At 45.2% G+C, this 23,452-nt stretch overlaps 1 protein-coding gene across 5 annotated transcripts in view; it reads left to right on the top strand.

The window, feature by feature from the left end:
• SNX29 (sorting nexin 29) overlaps nt 1–23,452 on the top strand; it is a 394,719-nt gene that overhangs the window by 103,232 nt on the left and 268,035 nt on the right. For all 5 annotated transcript variants that reach the window (XR_011364568.1, XM_069983707.1, XM_069983706.1 and 2 more), the window contains one exon: nt 21,439–21,518. Coding sequence is in view for 4 of the 5 variants with exons in the window: in XM_069983707.1 (XP_069839808.1) it covers nt 21,439–21,518 (80 nt within the window). In the remaining variant the exon portion in view is untranslated. The remainder of the gene's footprint in view (nt 1–21,438; nt 21,519–23,452) is intronic.

Below are 23,452 nucleotides of genomic sequence, written 5' to 3' on the forward strand. Positions count from 1 at the left end.
TACATTTTTTTCTTATACATTTAGATAGACAAATAACTTTTTTTTATAATTCTGAATTTATACAATTCTTAAAAAAAGTTTTTTTTTTTATCTCAGTAGTATCCCCTGTACATACATGACACCACCATCAAACAGTAGGCACTGTCTGCACAGCACGTATATAAGTCTATTGGCAGTGGGTGTTTGTAATATATTACAGCTGCTAAAAGAGATCGTAGAAAAATTATGCCAGCTGTTAAACCCCTTTTATGCTGAGGTCAACAGTGGCCAAAAGCATCCAACCTGTTGATATGTCCATATAGAGCACAGGACTCTGAGGATGAAGGTAAGTTTCTTACCTTCATCCGCAGCACAGTTTTTGTGTACTTTTGCATATGCTAATGAGATGGATTGATGTACTTGGGGCGGGACTACCGCCCTCTGTGCACAGATCTGCCCGTCTAGTCCACTCCTGATGAATATTAGGGGCGGTGCTCTATAGGGATGTCACTCCTGTTGGATGACTATACATTAGAAGGGGCAGATTGGTGCACATGGATTAAACAATTTCTCTTTTAAACAATAAACAAGACATGTATTTAGTATTGGCACAACTCTGCCAGTGCCCTGCGGCAAATTTTTTTTATTTATATCCTGCAAGAATGCCAGGGGGAAAAAATGCAGCTTTCTTGCAGCTTTTGTTTTCTTTTTCTGTCTTCCAAATAAATGGAATAAAGAGTTACCACAAAATGAAGCCAGTGAAGACTATGCCTCACAAAAACATAAACACTCTATGGTCACACGAAAAGAATAATAAAAAAAAAAAAGTAAAAATCTGCATTAATTTGGTGTTACCATATTCATGCTGCAGTAAAAGCTATGAAAAAAAGATTTTCCACACCAGCCACCAAAAAAAGTATATATATTTTTTTCCAATTCATAACACACAACCCCAAATGTTTTTTTTATAAACATTTAACTCATTCTGTGAAAGCCAAGCCATATACAGCCACATCAATGAAAAAAAACAAAAAGGACATGTCAGAAAGCGATGAAACAAACAAAAAGTTTTGGTGTCCCTAAACAGCTGCATCCTAAAGGGTTAATTGTGCATTTCCTACCAGGGTTTCTTTAACTTGCCATTGTGAGTTTTCTTCTCTGCTGTAGTTTGTGTTACCCATATGGCAGGCGTAAACCAACTCAATTTCCAGTTTAATTTCAAGGAAAGTTAGTTGTCACAATTTCTGGGGTGCACCTGCTGTTGGCCGGCATCTGCTTCTGTACAAGCTCTTGAGCTCACTCTGCTATTTTAGTGGGGCGTTTATGTCTAAGTCATTGAAGTGTGTTTTTGCAGCCTGTTCATAGTGTTCTGATTCTCTGCTGTAAAAAACCCTTCCTAAAGTATGATATATTATTTATTATAGTGGTCCTAGGTGGAGACTCTGATGTGGCAAAGTTCTACCTTCTGATTCATTCGGTATGAGTATGCATAGGTATTTAGGGCTATTTTATAGCATACTGCATCTTCAGTTCTTTTATAACCGTCTAAGCTTCCCCCCCAATGAGCTACAACAGAAAGCATCTATGAGCCCCCTTTTCCCTTCTAGCAGACTTGAGCTGTCAGTGTGTTACATGAATAGCCATTCATCTGTAATACTTTATTTCTACCATTGTCGCTTCAGGGGAAATATATGGCTGGCTGCCCTTTAATAGTTAGCGTAGAGGAAAGCTCTTGCACTCTTTTTGTTCAACCATATTTATCACATTTTATGTGTGACCAAACTACCTGCATAATTACACTAAGTAACATATGGGATTGGTGGGCTCCAGCTGGGTTGCAAGTTTACAATAATTTTCTTTCCTTTTTCCACCCCTGAAAATCGAACTGACCACCCAGATTACCAAGCATTTTTGGTGTAATATGCCCCAAAGGTCCAACAGAGGGCATTGCCTTGGCCACTAGATTCTATCTGAACTTATTAATGATATGTGCTGCCTCATAAAGATCTTCCTTTCTTTCTTGCATAAACAGCACCACACCTGTCCCCAGGTTGTGTGTGGTATTGCAGTTCAGTTCCTTTCAATTCACTGGAGGAGAGCTGCAAAACCCTACACCCAAACTGATGACAGGAGGGATGTTTTTTCTGGAATAAAGTAGCCATGTTTTTCTAAGCTTAGACAACCCCTTTAAAAGTTTTGGGAAGAAAGTAGAGAACTTATTGATATTGTAATTTTTTATCTTAGTTCTTTAAGAAGCACTTCTAAATTGTTGTCATTATTTATTGCGCAGATAGTCAACCATTGTATATAAATTTACTAGTATTACCTTATTTAGTTGTCCTTTCTATCTAAAAATTCCAGGAATCTGTTGCTTTAGTTGGGTCATGCAATCTGATGGTGACCCCCTGGAAATTACAAGTGTTATTGTACTATCAAGAGGGTAGCATCTCAGCTACCATAACTTCCTGTATGATAAAGTTGCATTGACTGTTTCGGGAAAGGGGGGGCTGTTACTGTCTCTTAGCTTATTTTGAGATATGAAGGGAGGAGGATTCTTTTATAGTCCTCCCAGTAGGGGCAGAGATGGTAAAGGCATAATCTGTTAATTTAACGCTGTGCAGATGCATCCTTGGATTGATGGCAAATTTGAATGTCAGAGAATACAGAGTGAAATCTGAAAGGCAAGATAGTGGCTGATCACATCGCCCAGATACAGTAATAAAATGTATTCCTGCAGGAAGGTTGTGATGAAACGTGACATTGCAGGAATGTGCAAAAATACTGAGGGGACACCGTCAAAAATTACAAGACTTAGGAAATAGCCAAGCAATGTATCCAACCACTGACAGCTGTTTTGGGCTATTTGGCCTTCATCAGTGTTGCACAGGATTCTGACTAGTAGGACAAAATCTAGTAAGTGCATTCAAAAGAATCATGGTTGCTGGGAGAAAGGTAAAAACACAGCAAAGACGCCACCACGTGTTTCTCAATATCAGTGATTCTAGGAAGATTGCTTTTTGGGAATACAAATAGAAGTCTGTTGAGGGGCAAATACCCTAAAACAGCTGTCTGTGGGTGGATACATTGCCTGGGTATTTCCCAAGTCATGTAATTTTTTGACTGTGGCTTGTTGGAAGGTGGTTTTGTTAACTGAAGATCCCCCTTAGCTTGGTTGTTCCTTCCCGGTAGAAGGAGCGGCTAGCTCACTGACATTGAGAAACACATGATGGTGTTTCCTTAGTACTCTTACATATTTGTCTTCCCAGAGGGAAATGTTCTTAGAGTCACAGTGTTCAAGTTCACTGAAACATGTGATTGTATCTCTGCATTGTTTTGGTTATTCTCCCTGAGGTCAACCATCATTCTTTTGATATTGCAGGAATGGTCATGGTGAGGGTGCATTATAAAGGGTAAAAAATCTGAAAGTGCTTCTTCAAATATGCACTTTAGTTTGGAACAACTTCTTTTCATTTAATGTTCAGTGTAATTCCTAACATATTTGTAAATCTCTTGATTTACCAAAAATGACTACTTAATAGTGTTCAGCGACCTTGCTGAACTGTTCAGGTTTGAAAGCATTCACTACACGCCCTGCATGTGACTCCCAGCTCGGCATTTGACCCTATGGCTGCCAGAAAAACATGGACACAGCCTATGGCTGTATCCATGTTTTCCAGGACTCCCTAGGACTGCATCCATCTTCGCTCGTCTCTGAAAATCAGATGCTGAGTGTTTGGGTTTGGAGAGCGTTGCCAAACCCAGACAGTTTGGCAAGTCTGCTCAATACTACCACTTGTTAAACTAGTTCGAACATTTTAGCCACTTGCTACATGTAAGAGTGCAGGGAAATAGCTCAAGAAAACATGTATCAACAAAGGTAAATCAAGGCTTCCCTCTCCTCTCTGAACACTTCTCCTTCCTTTAGCTTTTCAGCAGCAGCTAGCATAAACCTCTTATTGCTGCTGCTTTTTCCCACACATACAGCATCTTGCAAACCTAATATATCATTAACACCTTCTCTCTTCCACAGGCCATCTGTAGTACTGTTCTATGTAAATCGTCTGCCAGCACAGAGTTAGGGTACTATTAGACGGGCCGATAGGGGCCCGATAATGTAAACGAGCGCTGATCTGCTAGATCGGCGCTCGTTTACAGGGCCTGTTACACGGCCCAATAATCGTTTAACAAGGGCTGCAGGGACATTGTTACCGATGTTCTTGCAGCCCTTGCTAAACTGGTGTACATTACCTATCCCGGGTCCAGGGCTCCTCCTGCTCCTCTACTCCCCAGGTCCCGCGCGCTGCAGCTTCAGAGCGGCCTGTCATAGCTGACATGCCACTCAGCCAATCACTGGCTGCAGCGGTCCCAGCCTGTGATTGGCTGAGCAGCCTGTCAGCTAAGAACTGGCTGCTCTAGAGCTGCAGCGCGCAGTACCTGGGGGGAAGAGGAGCAGGAGAAGCCCTGGACCATGAATAGGTGATGTATTTCGGTGGCTGACAATTATAGGTCAGAACCTATATCAATGATCAGCCGATGACGAGGATCATCGGCTAATCGCTGTGTTTATTAAAAGGAGCGATAATCGGCCGGATAGGGCCGATTCGGACAATTATCGTTTCCATGTAATAGCACCCTTAGCCTGATCGGTGCACTTTCATCAGCATTTTCCTCCTCGTCACAGGCAGCACAGAAGGGATATTCCATCCTATGGTCCCCTTCCCAGGACCGCCCACCTAGAACACTCAATGAATAGCAATTAGCAATTAAGGCAGTATGTATAAGTATCCCTCAAGAACCATCCCACACTGGGGTTTTTTCTGTCCTTTCCTTCTAGCAGGTGTGAGTTCCACCTGCTTGCCCACCTAGGGATTACCGAGGACGGCCTTGCGGGGTCTTGGCTGCAACGCTTGCCTATGCGGTGTTGCAGTTGAAAGTGTCAGTGTTGGTTCCCTGGCCAGACTGTCCGGGATGGTTATCGTCATACAGACGTTCCTGCTCTAAGTCAGGATATTCCCCGGGTAAGTTCCGCTGGGTATATAAGTATCTTTATATTATGTGCTGAAAATTCTCCCCTTTTGCCGGGTACCTGCTCAGATGCCACTGTTAACCGGAGACTTTCTGTATTACCTAACATGGTGTGGCCAGCTTGCGTTCCACCATCTAGCAGGTCTCACTTCTGGTTGCGTGTGACGTGGTCTGCGTCCGGCGTAGCGTATGCTTTGGTGTTCGCACTGCTTAGCGTACGCTCCGGCGCCGCATTGCGTACGCTCGGCGGCCGTCCGCAGCGTAGCGTACGCTTCGGCGTTCGCACTGCATAGCGTACGCTCCAGCGCCGCATTGCGTACGCCCAGGCTGGCGTGCTTTTCAGCATTTAATCCCGTGATTTCCGGGATTCGGCGCCTTTGTTGTGCCTGGGCAGCCGGATTCTTGCGTGTCTAAGGTGACTATGAGCTGGGAGAGAACTGTTTAAGGTTGGTGCACATTTTTTATACAGCTTATTTCATTTTATTCTTTTTTAGATGTCAATTCACTCCAGCCAGCGCAGGGAAAAATCCTGTCACTGAATGTGCTCTGGATGTGAGCAGCCCCTTCCTGACGAGCAGTCAGGTGATGTGATACATGTATGGAGCAGTTGAGGAGATCAGCATCAGCACGCAATCATGAACACAGATCCAATTTGTGTATATCCTGCCTTCAGAGACTTCCAGCTGGGCATGAGTCTAATATGTGTGACCAATGTACACCACAAGAAGAGTCTTAGACCTTAGTGGGTGAATTAAAATCTCTAATATCTCTACTACGCTCTCAAGCATCTGTATCTAACCCTCCTGCTAAGAAGGCTAAACATCACCACGATAAGCATAATATTTCTTCCTCTTCTGAATCCGGTGAATGTAGTGAATCTGACTCGGACAGTGAGGTTTCTGAAGACTATTACCTCTTTAATAAAGAGAATATAAACAAATTAATTAGTCTTGTCAAGAAATGTGTGGAGTCTAAAAAAGAGGATTCAGTCGTTCAGGATAAAACAAGCTTGTTCTACTTTCCCCAAAAGAAGTCCTGCGTCTTACCTGTCCATCAAGTATTGACTTCCATAATGGAAAAAGAATGGAAAAGACCGGACAAGCGCTTAGATATGGGGTCAAGGTTCCAAACAGTATACAAACTCGGTCCATCTGGGTCCGAAAAGTGGGAAGCGCCTGCCAAGGTAGATCATGCTTTTGCCAAACTAGCTAGAAAGACTTTCTATCCTGGCGATGAAACCGTCCTGCTTAAAGACCCAATGGACAAGAGGGCAGACACTCTGCTTAAAAGGTCTTACTCTAACCTATCTTCCCTTAATAAAGCTGCTCTGTCCACAGTTCCTATTGCTAGAGCTCTAAGACTCTGGCTGAGCCAATTGAGTGCAGATATTCAAGATGGGGTACACCGTGAGGAGTTACTGGAGCAGATGTCAACTATCAAAATGGCTGCTGATTTTGTATGTGAGTTTCCAGTTGATGTGGTAAAAATAGCCTCTAAAAACATGGCTGTTAATAATTTAACAAGAAGAGCTATATGGCTGAGGCCGTGGAAGGGCGATACAGCTTCAAAGGTTAACTTCTGCTCTACTTCATTTGAGCCCGTGAGGCTCATAGGTTCCGAACTAGATAAAGCAATTGAAGAAAATAAGAAAGGGAAGTCAATTTCCATGCCTCAGTCTTATGCAGGAAGAACCTTCAAAAATTTTCGTTCCCAAAGAGGAAGAGGAAGTTTTCGCTCTCGATGGGGACAAGACAGATCAAATAAGGGCTACAAAACCAGATATCAGGATAGAAGCAAAAAGAGGCAGGGTGAGTCCTCTAAGTCAGAATTCTGACGCCAGGACTTCTCTTCCAGTGGGGGCAAGACTAACGGAATTTCTGTCAGAGTGGGAGGAAGTGACAACAGACAGCTGGGTTTTCTCCATTATCACCAACGGCTACGCGCTACAATTTGCAAAACCTGCTCGAGACAGATTTGTAATAAACCATTCCGAAGACTACAGAGTAAAAAGTCTGGTCAAAGAATTCCTTCAAAAAGGTGCATTAGAGCCTGTACCCCCGGACGAGAGGGGCCAGGGTATATATTCAAGACTATTTCCAGTACCAAAACCGGACAAAAAATGGCGATTAATTATAGATCTCCGCTACTTAAATGAGTTTCTGCAAAAAGACAGGTTCAAGATGGGTACTGTGATGGAACTGTTGTGGGTCTCGTACGGCAAGGAGATGTGATGGCGTCCCTGGACTTAAAGGGCGCATATTTTGCATGTCTCAATTCATGCGAATTCTCAGAAGTATCTAAGAGTTGCATACAAGGTTCAAGGAAGATCTCATCACATGCAGTTCAGAGCTCTACCTTTTGGCCTGTCACCAGCCTCTCGCATTTTCACCAAAATTGCTGTCGTACTTGTGGCAGTACTAAGACTTCAAGGAATACGTCTAGTAGCCTATCTAGACGACTGGCTGTTGATAGCAGAGTCACCAGAAATGTTACAGTGCCACCTCCAGATGACCATGGACCTACATGTCAAAGTAGGCTTCATCATAAACCTGCAGAAGTCAGACCTCTCTCCAACCACAAGGATTCAGTTCCTGGGGTTTATTGTCGACTCATCCAGAATGAGACTATTTCTTCCGGACAACAAGATCCTGAGAATACAGAACGAAGTCCGTCACATTATTCAGACCCCGCTGCTCACAATTCGTACAGCCATGAGAGCAGGGGTGATTCTAGCCTCTCTGCTGCCCGAGGCGAACTATAGAATGACGCCCCCCCCCCCCCCCCCCCCCCCGTCAATCCGCCCACATTATAATCCACTACTGCCCCCCCCCCCCCACTGCTGTCCCCAATAAACATAATGTTTGGTCCCTTTCTGCACAGAGGATGTCAGGAGAGGAGGGGGCTAATCCTATAGGAGAGGTCCCAGCAGCACAGAGGATGTCAGGAGAGGAGGGGGCTAATCCTATAGGAGAGGTCCCAGCAGCACAGAGGATGTCAGGAGATGAGGGTGCTAATCCTATAGGAGAGGTCCCAGCAGCACAGAGGATGTCAGGAGAGGAGGGTGCTAATCCTATAGGAGAAGTCCCAGCAGCACAGAGGATGTCAGGAGAGGAGGGTGCTGATCTTTTAGGAGATGGTCCCCCTCCTCCCCCCTTATAGATGGTCCCCTTCTTCCCCCCCTTATAGATGGTCCCCCCCCCCCCCCTTATAGATGGTCCCCCTCTCCCCCCCCCCCTTATAGATAGTCCCCCTCTCCCCCCTCCCTTATAGATGGTCCCCCTCTCCCCCCTCCCTTATAGATGGTCCCCCTCTCCCCCCTCCCTTATAGATGGTCCCCCTCTCCCCCCTCCCTTATAGATGGTCCCCCTCTCCCCCCTCCCTTATAGATGGTCCCCCTCTCCCCCCTCCCTTATAGATGGTCCCCCTCTTTCCCCTCCCTTATAGATGGTCCCCCTCTTTCCCCTCCCTTATAGATGGTCCCCCTCCCCCCTCTTTCCCCTTATAGATGGTCCCCCTCTCCCCTCTTTCCCCCTTATAGATGGTCCCCCTCTTTCCCCTCCCTTATAGATGGTCCCCCTCTTCCCCCCCCCTTATAGATGGTCCCCCTCTTCCCTCTCTCCCCCCCCCTTATAGATGGTCCCCCTCTCCCCCCCCCTTATAGATGGTCCCCCTCTTCCCTCTCTCCCCCCCTTATAGATGGTCCCCCTCTCCCCCCCCCTTATAGATGGTCCCCCTCTTCCCCCCCCTTATAGATGGTCCCCTCTCCCTTATAGATGGTCCCCCTCTCCCCCTCCCTTATAGATGGTCCCCTCTCCCTTAAAGATGGTCCCCCTCCCCCCCTTATACATGGTCCCCCTCTCCCCCCTCCCTTATAGATGCCCCCTTATAGATGGTCCCCCTCTTCCCCCCCCCCTTATAGATGGTCCCCCTCTCCCCCCCCCCTTATAGACAGTCCCCCTCCCGCCCCTCCCTTATAGATGGTCCCCCCCTTATAGATGGTCCCCCTCTTTCCCCCCTCCCTTATAGATGGCCCCCCCTTATAGATGGTCCCCCTCTTTCCCCCCTCCCTTATAGATGGTCCCCTTCCCCCCCCTATAGATGGTCCCCCTCTCCCCCCCCCCCTTATAGACAGTCCCCCTCCCGCCCCTCCCTTATAGATGGCCCCCCTCTTTCCCCCCCCTTATAGATGGTCCCCCCCTTATAGATGGTCCCCCTCTTTCCCCCCTCCCTTATAGATGGTCCCCTTCCCCCCCCTATAGATGGTCCCCCTCTTCCCTCTCCCCCTCCCTTATAGATGGTCCCCCCTTATAGATCGTCCCCCTCTTCCCCCCCTACCTTATAGATGGTCCCCCTCTTTCCCCCCTCCCTTATAGATGGTCCCCCTCTTCCCCCCCTACCTTATAGATGGTCCCCCTCTTCCCCCCCTACCTTATAGATGGTCCCCCTCTTCCCCCCCTACCTTATATATGGTCCCCCTCTCCCCCCCCCCTGCACAGCAGATAAAACAAAAACAAAAAACAGCACACAACTCACCTGCCCTCCGTTCCCCCGTCGAGCCTCTCTGGTCTGGTCCCGGCTGATGTGCGGCTGCCCGGGGTGTCCCGTCCTGTCCCCGGCAGCGCGCGCATCAGAGAGCTCCCCGTGTGCCTGTGCCTGTGACTTCCGGCGCACGGGGATCTCTCTGATGCGCGCGCTGCCGGGGACAGGATGGGACACCTCCGGCAGCCGCACATCAGCCGGGGGACTAAGGCTGCATTCCCACGTTCCGTGATCCTGACGGATCACGGACGTGGAATGCATTTACCGGAGTCCCCCCGCGCCCGGACAGCATCTGTAATGAGATGCTGTGAGCGGGGGAGACTGTGTTCATAAGCGCCGCGCTGTAGTAACAGCACCGCGCGGCTGATTCATTACAGCGCGGCGCTTATGAATACAGTCTCCCCCGCTCACAGCATCTCATTACAGATACTGCCCGGGCGCAGGGGGACTCCGGTACATGGTACAATCAGTGGCGGATTATAATGTGGGCGGCCGCCCGAACCGCTCATATTATAGTCTGCCACTGAATGCCGCAGGGCCGTTTTAATACATTGGTGGGCCCAGTGCACAGCCCTCAAGAGTGGGCCCCCCCTTCCCTTTCGGCACATTGTATAATGTACTGAATTTGCCCCCACACTGTATCAAGAGCCCCAATACATACAGTAGTTACCTTATAACACTATTTCCACCATACAGTGATTATATATTACATAAAAACTGCACTAAACAAAACAGAAAGATATCACCAATGATACCATTACATAATACCGCCACATCATGACCCCTAACACTACAATCCTATAACAGAGTGCAGTTACATCCAGTGACTCACCGGGGGCGTCTTCTCCAATCAGAGTCTGTCACCTTTTCTTTTACTCTCCATCCAGCCTGGGCCACCTTGAAGTCTTCTCCTGGCTGTGAATCTTCTCTCCAGAATCTGCCAGACAAATATTTTAGGCTCCAACACATACAGTAGTTAGGTCCCTTGTACCTCTATACAGTAGTTACACCCCTCTGTGCCTCCATAGTTTTAAGGTGTCCCTGTAGTATATAGCCCCTCATGTGCTCCTCCAGTTATATACAGCCCTCCTGTGCGCTCCCCCATTAGTATATAGCCCCCCTGTGCACTCTCCCCAGTAGTATATAGCCCCCCCTGTGCTCTCCCACAATAGTATATAGCTCCCCTGTGCTCCCCCATAGTATATAGCCCCCTGTGCTCCCCCATAGTATATAGCCCCCTGTGCTCCCCCATAGTATATAGCCCCCTGTGCTCCCCCATAGTATATAGCTCCCCTGTGCTCCCCAGTAGTATATAGCCCCCTGTGCTCCCCAGTAGTATATAGCTCCCCTGTGCTCCCCAGTAATATATAGCTCCCCTGTGCTCCCCCATAGTATATAGCTTCCCTGTGCTCCCCATAGTATATAGACCCCTGTGCTCCCCAGTAGTATATAGTCCCCTGTGCTCCCCCATAGTATATAGCTCCCCTGTGCTCCCCCATAGTATATAGCCCCCTGTGCTCCCCCATAGTATATAGCCCCCTGTGCTCCCCAGTAGTATATAGCCCCCTGTGCTCCCCAGTAGTATAACGCTCCCCTGTGCTCCCCAGTAGTATATAGCTCCCCTGTGCTCCCCCATAGTATATAGCTTCCCTGTGCTCCCCATAGTATATAGACCCCTGTGCTCCCCAGTAGTATATAGTCCCCTGTGCTCCCCCATAGTATATAGCTCCCCTGTGCTCCCCCATAGTATATAGCCCCCTGTGCTCCCCCATAGTATATAGCCCCCTGTGCTCCCCAGTAGTATATAGCCCCCTGTGCTCCCCAGTAGTATAACGCTCCCCTGTGCTCCCCAGTAGTATATAGCTCCCCTGTGCTCCCCCATAGTATATAGCTTCCCTGTGCTCCCCATAGTATATAGACCCCTGTGCTCCCCAGTAGTATATAGTCCCCTGTGCTCCCAAGTAGTATATAGCTCCCCTGTGCTCCCCCATAGTATATAGCTCCCCTGTGCTCCCCATAGTATATAGACCCCCTGTGCTCCCCATAGTATATAGACCCCTGTGCTCCCCAGTAGTATATAGTCCCCTGTGCTCCCCCATAGTATATAGCTCCCCTGTGCTCCCCAATAGTATATAGCCCCCTGTCCTCCCCCATAGTATATAGCCCCCTGTGCTCCCCCATAGTATATAGCTCCCCTGTGCTCCCCCATAGTATATAGCCCCCTGTCCTCCCCCATAGTATATAGCTCCCCTGTGCTCCCCAGTAGTATATAGCTCCCCTGTGCTCCCCCATAGTATATAGCCCCCTGTGCTCCCCCATAGTATATAGCCCCCTGTGCTCCCCCATAGTATATAGCTTCCCTGTGCTCCCCATAGTATATAGACCCCTGTGCTCCCCAGTAGTATATAGCCCCCTATGCTCCCCAGTAGTATATAGCTCCCCTGTGCTCCCCCATAGTATATAGCTTCCCTGTGCTCCCCATAGTATATAGACCCCTGTGCTCCCCAGTAGTATATAGTCCCCTATGCTCCCCCATAGTATATAGACCCCTGTTCTCCCCCATAGTATATAGCCCCCTGTGCTCCCCCATAGTATATAGCCCCCTGTGCTCCCCCATAGTATATAGCTTCCCTGTGCTCCCCATAGTATATAGACCCCTGTGCTCCCCAGTAGTATATAGCCCCCTGTGCTCCCCAGTAGTATATAGCTCCCCTGTGCTCCCCAGTAGTATATAGCTCCCCTGTGCTCCCCCGTAGTATATAGCTTCCCTGTGCTCCCCATAGTATATAGACCCCTGTGCTCCCCAGTAGTATATAGTCCCCTGTGCTCCCCCGTAGTATATAGCTCCCCTGTGCTCCCCCATAGTATATAGCCCCCTGTGCTCCCCCATAGTATATAGCCCCCTGTGCTCCCCAGTAGTATATAGCCCCCTGTGCTCCCCAGTAGTATATAGCTCCCCTGTGCTCCCCAGTAGTATATAGCTCCCCTGTGCTCCCCCATAGTATATAGCTTCCCTGTGCTCCCCATAGTATATAGACCCCTGTGCTCCCCAGTAGTATATAGTCCCCTATGCTCCCCCATAGTATATAGACCCCTGTTCTCCCCCATAGTATATAGCTCCCCTGTGCTCCCCCATAGTATATAGCTTCCCTGTGCTCCCCATAGTATATAGACCCCTGTGCTCCCCAGTAGTATATAGTCCCCTATGCTCCCCCATAGTATATAGACCCCTGTTCTCCCCCATAGTATATAGTCCCCTATGCTCCCCCATAGTATATAGCTCCCCTGTGCTCCCCAGTAGTATATAGCCCCCTGTGCTCCCCATAGTATATAGCCCCCTGTGCTCCCCAATAGTATATAGCTCCCCTGTGCTCCCCCATAGTATATAGACCCCTGTTCTCTCCCATAGTATATAGCCCCCTGTGCTCCCCCATAGTATATAGCCCCCTGTGCTCCCCAATAGTATATAGCTCCCCCTCCCATATAACATTGAAAAAAACAAACACTGTTACTCACCTGGGTCCACGCGTTCCTCTTCTCTTCCCTCCTGTGGCCGCACTTCCTCCGGTCACAAGAGGCTGCACTCCCCTTACCCTCGCGCCGACGCTCCAGTGACGTCGGGCGCTAGAGGGAGAGCGCGGCCTCTTGTGACCGCAGGAAGTGCGGCCACAAGAGTGAGTGACTGACAGGGAGGGAGCCAATGGCTCTCTCTCTGTCAGTGTCGCTGCTGCTGCAGCGCTGACGCGCCGCAGCAGCAGCGGACGGGGGCAGCGGCGGACGGGGGGGGCCCTGCAGGGGGCGCCATGGAGGGGTAAGTAGATTACCCATCCATGGCGCTCCCCCCTGACAGGCTGGTGGCCGGAGCCCTGTGCGACCGCATTGGTCGCACATAGCAACGGCCGGCCTGCTCGGGGGGGCCCCTTTAACCAGCGGGCCCGGTGCACGTGCACCATGTGCCCTCTGGTTAAAGCGGCCCTGGAATGCCGCCCCCATGAAGACAGCTGGTGGCGCCGCCTGAGGCAGACGACTCAGGTCGCCTCATGATTGCGGCGCCCCTGCATGAGAGTACTGGGATACCTAACAGCAGCCATAGAAGCCGTACCTTGGGCCAAAGCCCACATCAGGACTCTCCAGTCGAACATTTTGTCCATCTGGAACAAGGACTTAAGCACCCTCTCTTACCCTCTGAAGATATCACCTTATACTCGCAGAACTCTCTATTTGTGGTTACTGAACAGAAATCTTCAAGGGAAAACTTTTTTCTACCAGGAACCAGTCGTCTTAGTCACGGATGCATCTCTATCAGGTTGGGGAGCACACCTGAAGGAGAAATGGGTCCAGGGTTCTTGGTCTGCAGACCTCAAGACAAAGTCTTCCAATCTCAGAGAATTAACAACCATCATGTTAGCCCTGCGCCATTTCGAAGACTATCTCAGGGGGAAGCCTGTCCTGATTCAGACAGACAATCTGGTGTCAGTCTCTTATGTCAACAGACAAGGGGGAACCAGAAGCCCTCTCCTACAGAGAGTATGCAACAAGATTATGTCTTGGGCCGAATCGACGGTAGTATCATTAACAGCTGTACACATCAGAGGCAAGGACAACATCAAAGCCGACTTCCTCAGTCGGTCACAGTTAAAAACCCAGCGAGTGGTCTCTCAATCCAACATACAGACAAATATCAGAGAGATGGGGCCTCCCAGAATGGGATCTGATGGCCACAAAAGAGAACCGTCAAGTCCGGAAGTTCTGTTCATTGATCAAGAGAGACAATCCAGACTGTCTAGATGCCTTCTCCCTTCCGTGGAAGCGGAAGTTTGTGTATCTGTTTCCTCCTGTGCCTCTCATCCCCAGGGTCATAGCCAAACTCAGGAAAGACAGACCGAGAGCAATCCTAATAACTCCTTTCTGGCCTCGGAGGGCCTGGCTACCAGTGCTTCTGGAGATGTCAAAAGGCGACTATTGGAAGCTCCCCCCTCACCAAGACTTGTTACTGCAGAAAAGGTTTTATCATCTACAACTGTACAAATTACATCTGATGGTATGGCACCTGAATCTAGCAGGCTAAAAGATCAAGGCATTTCAGAGACTGTTATCAAAACTCTGATGGCAGCAAGGAAACCATCGACTAATGCTAAGTATTGTAAGTTGTGGAAGGTCTTCTCTGAGTGGTTGAAGCTCCAGCAGGATCAAACAATTAATGTCTCCACAGTGCTGCAATTCCTCCAGAATGGATTTGAGAAGGGCCTTAAAACCAACACTTTACGCTGCCATATGACTGCCATCAACGCATTTACAGAGGGAACTTTTGTAAACCATCCTCTAATTACAAGATTTTTTAAGGCCCTTGGAAAACTAAGACCTACAAGAAGAACTCCTGTGGCTACTTGGGATTTATCTCTCGTTCTCAAGGCTCTTATGTCTGCCCCTTTTGAGCCCCTACAAGATGCGGATCTGAAATGGCTGTCATATAAGGTCCTGTTTCTAGTTGCCATCACGTCAGCTAAAAGACTATGGGAGTTATAAGCCCTCTCTTCCCTAGAGCCCTTTTTAAAGTTTGTTCCTGACGGAGTCAGTCTAAGGACAGTTCCTTCATTCTTACCAAAGATTGCTTCAGACTCCAACATAAATAGAGAGACTTTTCTTCCTGTTTTTCACCCAGAGCCAAGAAATGAAGAAGAACAACAACTACACACCTTGGATGTTAAAAGGGCACTTCTCCTCTACATCTCTAGAGTATCTGCATTTCGTCTGGATGAAAATCTGTTCCTGCAGTTTGCTGGCCAAAATAAAGGTAAAAAGGCCTCAAAAGACACATTGGCCAGATTGATAAGAATGCTAATCCTGGAAAGCTACAATATAGAAGGAAAATCTCCGCCAGTAGGAATAAGGGCACATTCTACGCAATCCACGGCCGCCACATGGGCTGAAAGGGCACAAGTACTGTTACAGGAGATTTGTAATGCCGCATCCTGGTCTTCCAGTTCCACGTTCTCCAGACATTACTGTCTTGATGTACACGCACAGAATCCAGCCTTCGGTACAGGGGTATTGAGTGCAGCTGTGCAAGATTAATGTTACCCCCCCCCCCCTTTTTTTGTATATGTTGATGATTTCTATGTAAATTCCTTCTGTGCTGCCTGAGACGAGGAGGAAAGTTCAAATTTGTACCTGTAATTTTCCTTTCCTCGAGTCGAAGGCAGCACACTTACCCACCCAATAAATGTTAACTTGCATCAATTTTGTTTATTCATTACACAGTGTGGGATGGTTCTTGAGGGATACTTATACATACTGCATTAATTGCTAATTGCTATTCATTGAGTGTTCTAGGTGGGAGGTCCTGGGAAGGGGACCATAGGATGGAATATCCCTTCTGTGCTGCCTTCGACTCGAGAAAAGGAAAATTACAGGTACAAATTTGAACTATGTCATGGCAGAGCAGTTAAGACTGGGTGTCGTGTTGGCTAGGGAGGAAGTGCCTGTGTGCTTATTACTGGCAAACAGCTCAACCCTTGTAAAATGGAGAGAATAAAAACTTTTTAGTGCATTTTTTAAACAAAGTGTTAGCGACTATACTGTATATGGCCACATGGCTTCTGATGTGAGCACCAGATGGATTATTTCCTCCTTTTGGGACAGGTACAGATTTTATATCAATGTCTATTGCCTTGTAATTAGCAAGATGTAGATATTAGAATATAATAGCCTACAAAGACTTATTAGTACAGAGGCAGTTTCAGTGGCTTGTTAATATTTTTTTATTTACATACTGAAACTGTTGTGACCTGTACATCTTTTCAGCCATTTAAAATGTTTGTTTATCCATTTCTCGATGGTTGCCCGTCGACGTCTCTCTGTGATATTCTTGTGATAAAATTTCTCATTTCTTCAGAGCAGGGGGGCGTAGTGGAATTCTCCAGCAGAGACCATGTGCCTTTAGTTAAACCATTGATCGTCGCAGCTCCCCTTTGTATTTAGAGTCTGCAGGTCATTTATTGATTGGCCTTTCCCAAGGCCTGGAGAACAATGTCACTTTCCAACTAACCCCTTAAAGATCTGTATTGATGTATTTTTCAAATCTTCTCATAGGCCGATGGGTTTGTTTTCATTCTTTATCCCTGAAAATTAGAACTTTTTAAAGAGAAACTTGTACTTTTTTTTTTCTTCCAACCTAGTCACCATATTGCCAGGATGAGCGAGCTTTCATAGCGGTACTTTGTATTTTATAGCTTGCACATTAGTGCTCGGCACTAGTTAAGAGACAGATTCATTGGGGAATTCAGTCCTAAAACATGCCTTTTTTCTGTCGTCAATCATGTCCTCCTTCTGTGACAAAAGTCTAAAGATATGACAAGACTGTGGACTTTTTTTTTTTGCGAGAGATCTTTCTGGTTAGAACCGCTAAATGATGCTGTCTGAGATGACATTTATTGCAAGACACCAATTTTCCAAGCTTTTGTTTTTCAGAAGCAATATAACAGGTGTTCCTGTCGGCAAGATTGACAGTATTGATGTCACTGGGTACAATTTATAGCAAAAGACATCTCCCAGGGCCTAAAAGCACATGAATGCGATACAGTGATTGAGACCAAGAATTATGTTATTGTATTTCTATAGCTATCTATCTGTATAATCTAATCTATATGTAGGGCTCCATCATGTTGCCAAAACATTACAATTTAGTGCAGAAAAACTTATACAAGGTACCTAAAGAACTACTCCAAATCAACTGGTTTCAAAAAGTTTTATAGATTTGTAATTTACTTCTATTTAAAAATCTCAAGTCTTCCCATACTTATGAGCTGCTGTATGCCCTGCAGGAAGTGTAGTTTTCTTTCCAGTCTGACACAGTGCTCTCTGCTGACATCTCTGACAGGACAGGACAAGACAGGAACTGTCCAGAGCAGCAGCAAATTCCCTTAGAAAGCCTCTCCTGCTCTGGACAGTTCCTATCTCGGACAGAGATGTCAGCAGAGAACATTGTGCCAGACTGAAAAGAATACACCACTTCCTGCAGGACATATGGCAGCTCATAAGTATGGGAAGAGTTGAGATTTTTAAATAGAAGTTAATTAACAAATCAATATAAATTTCTGAAACCAGTTGATTTGAGAGAAGATGATTTTTTTCCAGATGACCCCTTTAAGAAAATTAAAAGAAAAGTTTACCGTGAGAAATAACGTTTCTCACCCACCATAGAATAGTCCAGGTTAGCATGTCATCCTTTTAAACTTGCAACAATGATTAGCAGAAATTAGAACAACTTGAGCATGTTTAAGTCCGAACGTTCAGCATTTAAATGCCTGTGACCGAAGAAGTTGGATGTAGCCATAGGAAGTCTACACCTATGGCTGTATCCATGTTTTTCAGGATTCCCTAAGACTGCATTCAACTTCTTCAGCCACCGGTATTCAAACGTCAAACGATCGGCTCAGGTTGTGCTTATGTGTAATGATTTAGGTAGGTGGTGCGTGGAGCAACATCCAGATGAATGCCAGAAACCAAGTTTGTCCGCAGAACATTGCCGACAGCATAACTCTGCCTCCACCATGGGGTTCATCAGACCAGACCTCCTTTTTTTTTCTCTTTTTTTTTTTTTTTTATTGCTCTACGTCTGTTTTATTTACTTTAGCTGGTAGACCGGGCTCAGCATGGGCACTCTGGTAGGAATTTATCAAGCTTGACATATCTGTACTCTTATATTGGATTGGACCAAATTGCTCTGCTTGTATCAGGGACCCCTGGCACCTTGATCCAGTCACCATTTTATTGGTTGTCCTTTCTTAGTCCAAATTTTACAGTTACTAACCACTCATATAAAGGACACCCCATAAGACCTGCCATTTTGGAGCTTCTTTGACCCAGTTGTCTAGCTATGGCTGTTTACTTGTGGCCTAAAATAGCCCATTTGATAGATTATAATGAGATTGTGTGAGTGTTATTCACTTCACTTTTATGGCCAGTCAGTTCTATCTATCTATCTATCTATGATAAATTTATTTTATACTTATCATTTTATTTATGCTTTTTACTGTCTTTGTGTTTTTAATTTAACTGACAGGAAAACAACGCTGCAGGAATATTGTACCAGTTCTTTTAGATTTATTTTCCGTTAGTAGCTATGTATGAAACAGTGGAACAGTTCTCAGCGTTGATAATTTATTAAGATACTAAAAGGATCCTCCATATGGAACCTGCTCTGGGATCAGGTGGTGAAATGCTTTTAGTGAAAGCTTCATAATGGAAATCTTTTCGTTAGTGTCAGAGTGACTTTAAGATGTTCAGGTGCATTGGGAAAAAAAAGAACATTATTTCAATAAACTTTTGGTAAAACAACTTTCTTCCTAGCTGTACCAGTGCAAAATGGATTGTTAAGTGGCAAGTTGGCATGAACGGCACATCCAGATATTGTTTGTAAAATAATAACAGAAAGTGACCTTTGCTGTTTTGTGATTTTCATCAGCCTTGTGGTTGCACAGAATAAACACACACACTAGATTGATGGTTCCATACAGGCCAGAGCTAATTACTTTACGCCAGCAGTGTAGGTAGGTTCCTGTCTTATTACATTGTGACTACCCCGATGCTTCTCATCCGCTTATATAAAGACAAAGATGAGCTCCGGGGAAATACAAGGAGGAACAGGAAAAATCTAAATAAACCACTGAAAACAAAAAAAAAAGAAAAAGAAATGAAAGTCAGACCAAACCCCACTGCTCTGCAGGCAGCGCATACAAAAATATTATGCCCGAAGAAGAATGGCAAGCAGTAGAGTATCTCTATCCCACACAGGTAACTGCAGAGGAAAATCTATAGCAATGTATAGATAACAGAGCAGTACGCCCTTAGGAAAAGCTTAATTAGAGCCAGAGAAACACTGAAAACTTGCCTTAAATCAAACCTGTCTCATCAAAATGAATTTTATATAACACACAGCTGAATTAGAACCCGTCTCTTGTTTTATCCTCTTTTACTTGTCAACATCTATGGAACCAAAGGAAAGCACACTTTCAAGAAAGGCAACTGGATATACATAACCACATCTATATATTGAAATTAGTACCCTGTATTCCTCTAGAAACCTATATTCCTCTTAAAGTCTACCGGCACTTAGCTTATCCTGAAAGGTTACCTTTATCATGTGTGTACATGGGGAGTAGTACTGTTTCTGGCCATTATCTAATTTGTATGTATTATCTAATTTGTATATGATACTTTACATTACTGTGCAGGTTTATTGTCCACTCTACAGTTGTCCCTGAGCTAGTGCACCTGCATTAAGGTAACCTTTCAGGATAAGCTATCATCTGTGTACATAAGGAGTAGTACTGTTTCCGGCCATTAACTAATTTGTATATGATACTTTACATTACTGTGCAGGTTTATTGTCCACTGTACAATTGTCCCTGAGCTAGTGGGTGTCACCCAGATACTGAACACACAGAAGAGGGCATCCTGCTCTCCTTTATTGCTCATCTTTGGAACCACAAACAGCATGGGGACATTACAGAGTGGGTTTAAGCTACGAATAGAGCACTAAATTTGATATAACACTTAATACAAGCTGCTGCAGCTTCCCCATGTGTATATGGGTCTTTGCCTCTGTCTCTCCATTCACTTAGCTTATAGTCAATCTCCTCTCTCAAAATTGACTTTTTAGTAGGTCAGTAGTCAGTGTTGAATTTTGGAGAAAAGGGGAGGAAGAAATGAGCCTGATTGATAGAGAAAGTGGGAGTGCCCTCTAATAAATGATACTAAAGATTTATTATACATTTATGTTTGTTGAAATAACAATTACTGTTAACCTCATCTACTGTATGGAGGATGCCCTGGATTACAAGAGAAGGCTATTTTCCAGGTTAGATGTATTACTGTACTCAGGATAGGTTGTCAATGTCCCGGGTGCTGACAGCCAGAAAGCTTTGTGCCGTTCAAAAGTTTGCCAGAGCCATGGGGATAAGTGTCTGATCGCAGGTGGAGCAACCACTGAAACTCCTCCTCATATCCAAACTGTAGATCTAACACAACCTGCTAAATTGAGAAGTTGAACGAACATGTGCACCACCACTCCATTCATTCTCTATGGAACTGCCGGAGATAGATGAGCGCAGTTTAGTCTTCATCTAGTGTTCTCCAGACATACACACAAACGCAAGTGGGAAAAACAGTGAATATTTACTCATCACGCGTTTCCATCCCTCCAGTGTCCATGGTTTGTGGTTATTACATCACTAAAAACACTTTAACATTTCCTGGTGTCAATAAAATTGTTGAACTTTGCTGTAGTTATCATCTCATGAAGTGCACATCAGTCTCTTTTCACATTGACCTCTGCAGTAATTTGCAGGACGGTAGTTTTGTGGGGTTTTTTTTAATACAATTAGATCATGTGCTGCACTATTCTACACAGCAAGCTTTGACTTTTGATCACAGCAGCCTCTGTCTGCAGATGTTTTGCCAGCTTTTGTATTGAAATGTGATCACGGACCTATATACAACTATGAACTCAGCAAATTGGGCATTGCAGCTGATTCTCTTTAGTAGTTCCATCTTTTATTGTAATATGTAGATTTAGATCATAGACTCCACTTTAAAGTGGGACACCTTTTATGAAGCCTTCCTCTCCTAAAGCTTATTAATAAAAAAGCAGCTTATCAATTACTTGATAGCAAGAAGGAATTCTGAGAATGTGATGATTTATAGGCTTTGCTGTTATGAGTGGTGGCGGTGGCCATTGTCCTGTTAAATGTGGCTACCTCCTTGTTTAGAGATAATTGGTTCAGTTTACACTACAGAATCATCTGTCACTTCAGAAATCTTTGTCTTACCATTGTCCTGCAATAAATCCTCTACTATGACTGGGTGATGCATTGTGTTCTTATGTTTGCACAGGGAAAATGAGGTATTGAAGGTTCAGCTGAAGAAGTATGTTGGCGCAGTACAGATGCTGAAGAAGGAAGGCCATAATGACTGTAAGTTAAACCCTGGTTTATCATATACCTGCAATGAATTAAAAAGAAAGAAATGCTCCATGCTACAGTACACTGTGAATTATGTTAACTTTCCATTATGATAGCTTTATGGTCTGGTTGTTGTTGTTTACCCCCTATAAAAGCTACCCCCATATAGAATGTCTTTGTTCTTTCTTAAAGTCTCAATGTCGTTATAACTTTCAAAACTTTAATCAACAGTAGATGTCATATAAAGCAAGTTTGCAATTTACATTCATTATTTATTTTTTTTAGTTATCATGGAAAACACGGACCTTCTTGTCTTTAGACTTTTTTTTTTAAAGAGTAAATTCCCAGGAAGTGCTGTGTTTCCCAGGTCATCTGAGCGCTCATAGAGAAGGCAGTTATGTGATTGACGGACACATTGAGCAGTGACACGCTGTACTGGCTGGGACTTCATTTCCATTAAGTATAGCTTTGTTTTACAGCATGATAACAACAACAAAAAATAATAATAAATATAAATGGCAAACTACATTTTGAAAGTTATAATGACAGTGGCACAGAATCTATAATCAGAAAATTACCATATTTAAATTATATATAATTATATATAATTTAGTTTGTTTTTATTTTTAGGATACATATGTATTAACCCCTAGACGACCCTGGACGTAGGGTTACGTCATGGAAGTCTGTCCCCAGACGACCCATGACGTAACCTTACGTCATGGGTGTTATTCCCGCTATGAAGCGCGCTCCGGAGCGGAGCGCGCTTCATAGGAGGTGGGGGCCGGCTGCAGTGAGCAGCCGGGACCTCACCGGTAATGACACGCTGCAGCGATCGCGCTGCCGCGTGTCATTAACCCCTTAAACGCGGCGCGACCGCAGCGTTTAAGTGTAAGTGACAGGGGGAGTCCCCTGTCACTTACCGATCGGGACCCCCGCAGTGTGACTGCGGGGGTCCCGATCGTTGAAACGGACTGCTGGAGGTCTCTTACCTGCCTCCATGCGGTCCGATCGGCGATCTGCTACACTGAGCCTGCACAGGCAGGCTCAATGAGCAGATTACCGATAACACTGATCAATGCTATGTCTATGGCATAGCATTCATCAGTGTATAAATCAAAGTAGTGTATGTACAAGTCCCCCAAAGGGACTTCAAAAGTGTTAAAAAAAAAAGTTTAAAACACTATTACACTACCCCAAAACCCCTCCCCCAATAAAAGTCTAAATCACCCCCCTTTCCCATTATATAAATAAAACATATAAAAATGAATAAATAGATAAACATATAATATACCGTAGCGTGCGTAATTGTCCGATCTATTAAAATATAACAAGCGTCATTGCGACCGGTAAACGGCGTACACGAAAAGAGGGGAAAAAGTGCGCAGATTACCGATTTTATGTTACATTATATATTAAAAAAAATCAATAAAAAGTGATCAAAACGTCCGATCTTCACAAATATGGTATTAATAAAAACTAGAGATCATGGCGGAAAAAATGACACCCCATACAGCCCCATAGGTGAAAAAATAAAACCGTTATAAGCGTCACAATAGGCCCATTTTATTAATATTTAATTGCCAAAAAAAAGGATTCCATAAAAAAATATATATATAACATTAGAGAATCTGTGTAACCTGCATATGGTTGTGTTCAGACTGACCTATAGAATAATAGTATCATGTCGCTGTTACCATATAGTGCATTACGTAGACACAGGAACCCCCCAAACGTTACCATATTGCATTGTTTTTTGCGATTTCACCAATTTATATCTTCATAAATAATATAATTGGGTTCCATCATACATGTTATGGTAAAATGAATGACGCCATTACAAAGTACAACTATTCCTGTAAAAAACAAGCACTTACATGGCTTGTAGATAGAAAACTGAGAGTGCTAGAGCTCTTAGAAGGGGAGGAGGGAAAAACGGAAACACT

This window comes from Dendropsophus ebraccatus, chromosome 9, assembly GCF_027789765.1.
Source record: "Dendropsophus ebraccatus isolate aDenEbr1 chromosome 9, aDenEbr1.pat, whole genome shotgun sequence".
Classification (NCBI taxonomy): Eukaryota; Metazoa; Chordata; class Amphibia; order Anura; family Hylidae; genus Dendropsophus; species Dendropsophus ebraccatus.